Source organism: Phyllostomus hastatus, unplaced genomic scaffold, assembly GCF_019186645.2.
Source record: "Phyllostomus hastatus isolate PE091 unplaced genomic scaffold, TTU_PhHast_1.1 phas_contig_399, whole genome shotgun sequence".
NCBI classification, from domain to species: domain Eukaryota; kingdom Metazoa; phylum Chordata; class Mammalia; order Chiroptera; family Phyllostomidae; genus Phyllostomus; species Phyllostomus hastatus.
Genome location: NW_025333871.1, coordinates 507,214 through 516,713, shown reverse-complemented (window position 1 = coordinate 516,713; position 9,500 = coordinate 507,214). Strand labels below are relative to the sequence as shown.

The window sequence follows — 9,500 nt, the reverse complement described above, 5'->3', positions numbered from 1 at the left end:
TCCAAGCCTGGGCACGACCGCTCCGAGCGCGAGGTCCGGAGCCGAGTTCTGCGCTCCTCTAGGAGCCCGCAAGCGCCCCGTTCCCCACTGGCGCCCAAGTAGCGACCACTGAGATCCCACTCAACCGCGCGCACCCCTGGCCCGGCCCCACCCCGGGCGGCCGCCAGTGGCGGGCGGAGCGCTAGGAGCGAGGCGCGCGGGGCTTTGCGGCACCGCCTCTCCTGGTGCCGGGGGAGGGACGGAAGGGCCGGAAGGGAGAGAGAGAGAAAGCGCGAACGACCCACGACCGGCTGGCAAAGAGCTGCATGCAACCGGTGGGAGGCCGGGCCGGCTGGGGCTGGGGCTCGGGCCGCTTCTCGGCTTGTCCCTGGCGGCGAGCGCAGACGGCCCGGAGGCGGCGGCTCTGAGCTGGCAGGCGGAGGGTTGTCTCCCGCGCCCGCCTGCCCGGCGCGGTCCGAGGATGCGGGGGGGCGATGCCCGGGGCCAGGGACGCGCTCTGTCACCAGGCGCTGCAGCTGCTGGCCGAGCTCTGTGCCCGTGGGGCCCTGGAGCACGACAGCTGCCAGGATTTTATCTACCACCTGCGGGACCGCGCCAGACCTCGTCTCCGCGACCCAGGTGAGTGCCACTGCCACTGCCCAGCCCGACCGGTGGGCCCTGGGCTGGCAGTTGGGGCCGCACGGGGGCCTGAAGCAGAACAGCAACGTGGACTGGAGGGAAGAGGTGCGGGGTGGGGGTGGGGGCTTGCCACCGAGCTAGGGGAGGGGATAGGAAACCAGCGCACCGGGGCCTGATGCTGGAACCGGGCGAGGAGCCCGGTGGAGGATGCTGCCCGGAGGCCGATTCCGGGTGGGCTAGGTTAAGGTTGGAGGGACCACGCCCGCCACCTGCGCTACCTACGCTTGGGCTCCTGGGGGAGGCTCCGGAGCTCAGAGCTCCGCGCTCCACTTCCCAGGTTCTGCGCTCCGGGCGAGGGGAGGCCTCGGCGGTCAAAGGAGCGGTGGGAAAGGGGAGGAGGCCGGAGGAAAACTCCGGGAAGTTGGGAGTTGGGGACGGCCCCGGGCTGCAACTGAATCCCAATGGGCACGCCTCATCGTCGCGCCGGAGCGCCTATTTCCCTTCCTAGGTCTGGGGTGGGAAGGGCGGGACGGGATGTGGCGTTGGGCCGGGGGAGGGAGCCCCGGGCCCTGGGCAGCCGGGCCTGAACCTGTTCCCTGCGGGTCCTTTGGCGTGGAGGCGGCCTGGGCCTGGCACGACCAGCTGCCACCCCTGGGCACACCTTTGTCGGTGGTCTCACCGGTCATGGCTTGTGCACCTGCAGTTATCCCTAGTGAAAGTTGCGAAGCTCCTAACTTTGGAAAGTTCATTTATTTTGGCATTTGTCCAACTAAGGTTGGTGGAAGCAGTTTTGGTGGAGTCATTTGCTTTCTTAAAGGGCCCTGGGTCTCCCACTTCCGTCTTCTCATCCACTACTGCTTGCTAGAAGACAAATTCCTTTTAAATATTTACTTGGGAGTCTACTCACCTGGAGAAATTATTTTTTTTCGAATATTCTCTTAGCCTTAGTACTAAAAAAAAAGTGTATTGTGGTTGGATTGTTAAAGATGGGGTGAAAAAATGGCCTTCCCCTGGCATTCCTGTGTGTAAATACTGGAAATGAGCCACTGCTGTGCAAATTATCCAGCACGAATCTACCTCATTTTAAAGCAATCTATTATGTAAAAATCTATTTACCCAGAGGATAAATTAGAGAATTATTTGGTTCATAAAGCGGTACACACTAAGCCTGACTAAAACAGCATTTCCTTGATAGTATGTCCACAATGGGTCTGTAGGGTGAAGAGAATTCATCTGTTAAAAGTTTATAGCAGATTTTCTCTACTCAAAGGTTTTTTTTTCTATTGAAGAAGGAAGATGATTGTTCCCCATTGCCTGTGGTTATGTTAATTAAGTTTATCAGATGATCAGTAATGTGTTACTCATAGTGGAGAATTAAGCCGAGAAATACTGTTGGTCCCAAATGATTTCCCCAGAGTTTTAATGTCCAGCCTTCGTGAGTCTTGTTGCTGAATGTGACGGCTGCACAGACTGCAGACTCAAGTGAGCGTGCTTCATTTCATGAATTAATTGGGGGCCCAGGATGATGTCCCAAGTGCAGAGAGTTCTGTCTTTTAGCAGCGGGAACAAAATTATTAAAATGCTTCCTCCAAAGCAAGCGTTAGTGTTGTTGTGTCCCACTTCCTTCATGTGACTGTGCCACAGTTCCCATTGTTGTCCTCAATAAGCAGTCGCCTTTGACTTTTGTACAAGAGAAGATGGATGAGGTCTCTTGCTGAGTTGCATGTTTAACATCTTTTTGGCTAATTTTATGTCTCTGTTCTTTGTAAGCCACGAGCTGGCTCCCATGTTCTTAGGTCTTGGTCAGCCCCTGTACTGGGCAGACTTTGAGAAAGAATCACAGAGGAGGCTCCTTACAAAAGACAAATCTGATTCCTTGGCTAAGAAAGTCATAGATAAGAATGTGCCTTGATACTCTGAGTTCCTGAAAGCACTGCTCTGCTTTCTTAAACTAGGGCATAGGGGTTTTGAGGCAGCCCCCTACAATTGTAGGTTTGCATCCAGAAGTATCCTGCTTTTGAAGAAGGAGTTGTGGGGAGGCTGTGAATGCAAGATGAGAGGAACTGAGGCTGAAGCTGACATCCAGCGTGTACCCTCTCTTCCAGGACACTTCAGCTCAGGCCAGAATTCATCTTCACTTCCCTCTTTCACCTCCTTGCCCATATTAATTCTTATATCAGATGCATTTATCTCCATCCCTCTGAAGCTGTTTGTGCAAGCCAAGAGTGGCTTTAATTTCTGAGCCCTAAAAGCTGAGGGGCTGGAGGAGCTGTAGAGCAAAACTGTGAAGGGTTCCTGTGCTGTTATGTAGTGTGAACCAGAACCACCATGCACAGCAGCCCTGGACATGAGTCCCTAGAGAGAGTTGGCTCTCTAAAAGTGTGACTTCCTTTTCTTAAAAAAACAAGAACAAAAACCACCTGGATGGCATGCTCCAATTTTCTCTATCCATTGTCCATCCATGGCTACCTAGGGGTGGCTAGGTTTTCTCAAGCTCAGTTGAGGAACTTTGGTTTTAAAAGGGGAAAACATATGTAATTCCCTGTGGACAGCAGGATGACATTGAATCTAGGATATGTGTCCATTTTGTTAGTGGTGGGATAAGCCTGGCTTACAGACCAGAGGGCCTCAGAAGGGTGATTCTTTGCCCAGGTAGTTGGCAGTACTCTGATGTAGGAACATAGCACCTCATCTTCCTTAACTTGGTGTTAAGACAGGATTTTCTAAAGCGTGATTTGCCTCACTTAGTCCTTTATTTGTACCAACTATGGAAGGTAAAATGCTGACCTTTAAGCTAAGTGCGAGCATTTTTTCCCCCATGGAAAGCAATTAAAATATTGCTGCTAAATGTTTTTAGGTTGTTTCACATACAGAGTGGGGTAAAAGTAGGTTTACAGTTGTGAGTACATGAAACACAGAGTCTATTCTTGTATTCATTAATTGTATTATTATTTATTAATTGTATTATTTTCCATGAACACAACTGTAAACCCACTTTTGCTCCACACTGTATTGGCAATGTGGGGCATAAACTTGCAAATCTCAGAGAATAACCTTCATGGCCAAGGGAAGAGCAAGTGCAAAGATCCTGAGGTAGAAGCATCCTTAATGTGATTCAAGGAACTGTGAGTTCAAGGGCATCTGAAGCAGAGTGAAAAAGACAGAGAATAACAAGAAATCTGATCAAGGATTTGAGGAAGAAGATCATGTTGGGCTTGTAAACTATTATATGGTCTTTGATTTTTACTCTGAATGAGATATGAAACCATCAGAATGAGTTGAACAGAGAAGTGGCCATACACTGGCTGCTGTGTTGAGAAAAGATCATAGCTGAAGGCAGAGAGACTTGTAGGAGGCTATTGTAACTCAAACAGAGATCATGGCTTGGACCAGGTTGGTTTTAGTGCAGGTGATGAGAAGCAATTGGACTACAGACAGTTTGAAGGTACAGCATTAGGATTTGTTGATGGAATGGATGTGAGGCGTGAGAGAACAGAAGTTAAGGTTGACTCCAAAGCTTTTTGACTTAAGCATCTCAATTCACTACAAAGGAGAAGACTTCAGGGGGAGTTGAGCTGGGGTGAGGAGAGGAATAAGGAAGTTTCTGTTTTATTTTTTTTTAACTGTACTAATTGTGTGGTGTCCCTTAGATATTCACAGTGACCCAAATCATATCTTTAATGTCATCAGATGGTCTGTGCTCATTCTGGGGCTTCCTTCTTACTCCTAACGAGGGCCCGTTGATTATAGGACAGCACTTACTGTTAAAACGTGTTTCCTTGTATGGCATGAAAACCTCTTTAACTTCTACTCGTTGATCTTGATTGTACTTTCTGCTATCAAAGAGAATGTCTCTTCTCATTACACACCTTTGGCTATTAGGAACTGGAGATTTTAACTTTTCTCAACCTGTTGTTTCCCCATCTGGAAAAGAAAAGAGGATTAGATCATGGGACTTCTAGGTTTTCACCATGTTTTATTATTTCCCTTACAAGTCTTTTCTTCTGTAGGGTGCCAGCCGTGTCTGTGCCAAGGGTTTTATGTAGGTCATTTAATTTAATCATCATAATGTTTTCTAAGACCTTGCTGCTCAAAATGCTTGTCTGTGGACAAGCACTGTGAGCATCATCTGGGAGATTTTTGGAAATGCAGACTCTCAGGCCCCACCCTGGATCTACTGCATATGATTCTGTGTGTTAATAGGAGCCTCAGGTGATTCATAGGGACATTAAGGCTTGAGGAGCATTGCTAGAAAATTGGTGAACAAAAGCTCGGAAAGCTAAACTAGCCCAAGGCCATGGGTTCCATTTAAGAAAAGAGTCGAATCTAAATTAAAGTAAATCTGAGGCAAACACATCACGTGTACTAAGACTATAGATGTTGTGAGTGAAAACTTCCTAGGTACTTTCCATCAGAGCCATCTTCAGACCTACTTTCTCCATTCGGTACTTCTATATTGGATTTCATCTCTAAGCGTAGGTTAAATTCTATGCAGTTTTAAGGATTCAGCTCAGTTTCTCGGTATGAATTTTTGAATTACATGAATTTGAATGATATGAAATCGTTGAGTTTTATGAATTATTCAGGATACTGGTTTTCCATTGACATTCTAGCTTTGTATTTCTAGAGACTTTTCCTCATTTTTCTGCTTTACCTGGTCAGCCAGTGAAGCAGGGCCTCACGACATGTCACTGATGACTCCTCTTTCTAGGTGGACATCAACCCTACTCAGGAAAAGCTTTCTCTAGACCAGTGGCTTTCACCATTAGAAACAATTTAGGGAGCTTGAACAAACAAACAAAATTAAAACATTAAATTGGAACCTCTGGGGCCAGGGCCTAGTTTCAGTATTGTTTGAGTTCCTCAGCTGACGGCAGTGTGCAGCCATGTGGAGGACAACCGTTACGGCCCTCCGTGAAGAATGAATCCACAGGACTCTGCTAGGCTCCCATGTCTTTCTTGCAAAATTAGGAGAGTTGGTATCAAACGTCTGGGGTTTTGACTGTTACTCTTATACTGTTACTACCCAAGTCAACTGATTCTTAACTTTCTTTGACATTATTACCCCAAGCTTTTATTTCGTGAGCTCTTTAAAAATATCATGAGAATCTATTATATTCATTCAGTTCGGGGGTGAGGGAGGGAACAAATTGAGAAAATCATGTCCAACTACTATTTCATTAAAAGGCCAGAATGTGGAAACTTTACTAATGTCACATTATATTGAATTAGAGTGAAATAACTCATTAGAAGAGTACATGTAAAATAATAATTGAATATAGTTTCTAAGGAAAAGTTCCCAAAATAATCATCAAAATTAAATATTATCCTTAAATCACATTTTCAAAGATAGTCAAATGAGAACCAACCTGAAAACACTGGATTTTTATGAACAGACATTGATGTGATTATGCACAATGGGATTAATTTTAAAAATTAATGTTAATTGCAATCAGAAAATAGTCTCTTAAGGAATGAGTGGCATATTGGAGGCATAATATGTGAAGATCTAATTTGCATTTACTTCAGTGACATTTTGGGGCTTCTTCATAAATGTTTTATTTAAACAAGTGTGTTTTCATCTCTGTAGGATTTCTCTACATGGACCAGTGAGTTGGTTTAGTCATGAGGTAATTATCAAGAGGGAAAAACAAAAGCAAACTATGGTAAAGGCATCACAGGCAGCCCTGTGGCCAGCTGCCTCTTCGAGAATAAACAATCAAAAGCACCAACTTTTTGATGTGGGCTTAAACTCGCGTGGAAAAATTAAGTTGACACCTCAGGGAAACCACCCTGAAATTCACTATTCTGTGGAGAGGATGGGCGTTGCTTTCACTGTAAAAGCATATTGGCATTTCTGTGTCTGCATGTGTACATGTGCTTTCCCATATGTTTGGCTTAGAAAAAATTCCTAGTCCCTTTTTAACTGATTTCCTTGAAGGCGCAAGCCAGTTCACATGCTGATGAGTTAGAGAAAGGGGAGGAGCTTAGTGAGAGGCAGAAATGGGAGAGCAGCCTCATTTTTTAATGAGTAAGTTAGAGTATGTATTTCTCCTTTCAAAATGAAATCACAGTTTCTGCCATAAAAGTGCATCGTGGCTTTTTCTTCTAAGTGTTTTATTGGTTGGATGTAGCAATGGCTTTAAACCAAAGTAATTCCCAACGACTAGGTTTTTCAGATCTCTTGAAATATTCATCCTGTGCTTGTATTTTATCACACGAAAACTTTTATATCAACATTGATAGAACTGCAGCGGAAAGAAAAATAAATGAACTCACCCAGGAAAACCAAAATGACAAAGTGGAATAGGCAAGAGCTCTATAGTCAGAATCTGAACCTGCACCTACTTAGCTTTATGACCGTGAGGAAAACGTTTAACTCTTCACTGTATTCATCTGTAAAAAGGGAGTAGGAGGCTGTTGCAGTGCTGTGCCTGGGTGATGTGCTCAGTAAATGGATTTTGGTGGCAGTAGCATCCCCTGTCCCTGTGTCCTCTCAGCCATGTCCATGAGCATGCATGCTGCACCTGTTTGTAATCGTTCATGGACAAATATTTCTATTCTGCCTTTTCGTAAACTTACCATTTTACTACAACTTTTTGCTCCATGTCCCTGGGTAACAATCTTTGTATTCTTGTTTTCTCATCAGTAAAGTAGATTGCTAGTATCCAGATAAAATACAGGATGCCCAGTTCAATTTGAATTTTAGATAAGCAACAGATGATACTACATGAGACATACTTACCCTAACCAATATCTGAAATCCAAATTGTACTGTGCATCTTATATTTTTATTTGCTAAATCTGGTAACCCTCTATTGGTACCTATCTCATAATGCATGTGAAATACCGTAGTACCCAGCACATAACAAATGCTCACTAAATATTAGCCATTCCTATTATTACTATAATTTTTCCATAATGAACAATCATTATTGTGCAATTATTGTGATGACAATGTATGTTCCATAGAGTAGACACACCTTTTTAACTTAAATATTCTTTCTGGGCATTTCTAGATTCTAATTTTTCATTGTTATAAATAATATATATAGTATCCCACTCCCTTTTGGGAAAATTTCTTAATGATAAATTATTGGCAGTGTGCTCAAATTGCTTTCCAAGAGATCTATTCCATTAAGCCCTGCTACATGCCAACAGTGAATCTACTAGCATTAGGTGGTATAATGTGAACTCAAGGTTGCTAATTTAACAGGGTGTGCAGATGGCCGTTTAACTGTACTTCTCAAAGTAGCTAGCTCGTTGTCATTTCAATTTGTACTTCTTGTTAGTAGAGTTCAATATTTTTAATATTTTAAATCTACTTATATTTCCTCTTATATAAATTTCCGGTGTTTATTCTTTACCATGTGACAGTTCATTTTCTGAGAATCTTAATGTTTTTCTTGCCAACTTGCATTATTTAAAAAATAAATATCCTGTTAAAGTAGCTCATAGAAAGAGCACCATATAGTGAGTGAACTCAGGTTATCTGACTATAATCCATCCATTACACTAATGAGGCTACCTTTAAAAATTATGTTGTAACATTCATTTTGGGGGAGGGGGGGTAGTGGCTAAGCTTTAATTGAACAGAATTTTTCATTTTCTGTCCATAATGGCAAAGAGATGAAAACTGACATGTTGTAAGATCCTTTCCAATACAAAGGGCTGCCTTTCTTTATGAGGAACATGGAAACAATTTGTTGTTACATAACTTGGGTATCTTTTTCTTTATGTTTTCCTTCACTCTTTCCAAATTCCCTACCCTCCCAGCACTTATGTAGCCTTTACTCAAGCCATACAATCAGTATATAATCACTCTTTTGTAATTATAATTAAGTTAATTTTTTAAAAAAATTGAATGCCTCTTAAGGGCCAGTGCTAGATTAGCCATCAGTAATTCATAGATACATGAGACATGGTTATTGCCTCTATGGAACTGAGGTAAAACAATAATTACAACAAATGAAATAAAGACAAGAAGGGAGATATGTGCTGGATACAGTGCAGGAAAGGAGAGAAATAATTAGCTGACTTGAGCTGGTCTGCACAGGATTCCCAGAAAAATTGATTTTTGGGTGAAGCACTTTGCCTAGAAAGGACCACCTAGGAATTTACAAAAGTCCTAAGACAGGAGAGAGTGAATCTTTGGTAAAAGTAAATGGAATGTGTATTGGAAATGTTGTCTGTTTCTAGTAAACACTGTTAGTTCACGCAAGTTTTGTATGCCATTGTCCAGGTCCCACAGAGAACTTTGGCTAGAGCACTCTGATGCAGAAATCTTGAAAGAAGTGCAGTGTACAGTAACAAGCCCAGAGGACCCATTCTCAGCAAAGTACTGCAGGAGATATTAGGATGGGGGAAGTTCTGTGAGTGCACTCAAGTCTTTCTGGTTCTTTGTGGGAAAGAAGCTCAAGGGGATGGCAAGGATGTTCTTCTCATCCAAGGTATGGTCCCGACAGATTGAAATCACTGAATGGAGGCTTACCTATTTTAGATTCCCCAATCATGTCACCCTGAAATGCAACTATAATACCTCATGCAGTTGTAAAAACTGCCTTTAGCAACTTTAGTCATCTGGTTCACATGTGTGGGCTCCAGATAATAATTTCAGACTATGCCAACAGTGACATGTTGCTTCCTTGCCTGGTTATTTAATAATGACAAAGCAGTGTGTTCAGCTGCATTGTAACTACTCAGTCTGTGGATATGCAGAGTCTGTATTTTTCTGATTTTATAGGGCCCAGGAGGGAGAAAGCATGGCAAGTCTGCCTAGTGCCTACCAAGCTATGCTGTGGAGATGGTGCTTTATTCTGTATACAAGGGGTGCCAAGTAGCCAACAAAAGTAATTGAACTGAATGCTTTTAGGTGGATCATG

The 9,500-nt window shown here is 43.5% G+C and overlaps 1 protein-coding gene across 2 annotated transcripts in view; it reads left to right on the top strand.

The window, feature by feature from the left end:
• The first annotated feature begins 306 nt into the window (after nucleotides 1–306).
• Nucleotides 307–9,500, top strand: part of SYT9 (synaptotagmin 9) — a 176,866-nt gene continuing 167,672 nt past the window's right edge. For both annotated transcript variants that reach the window (XR_006786096.1, XM_045842485.1), the window contains exon 1: nucleotides 307–618. Coding sequence is in view for 1 of the 2 variants with exons in the window: in XM_045842485.1 (XP_045698441.1) it covers nucleotides 474–618 (145 nt within the window). In the remaining variant the exon portion in view is untranslated. The remainder of the gene's footprint in view (nucleotides 619–9,500) is intronic.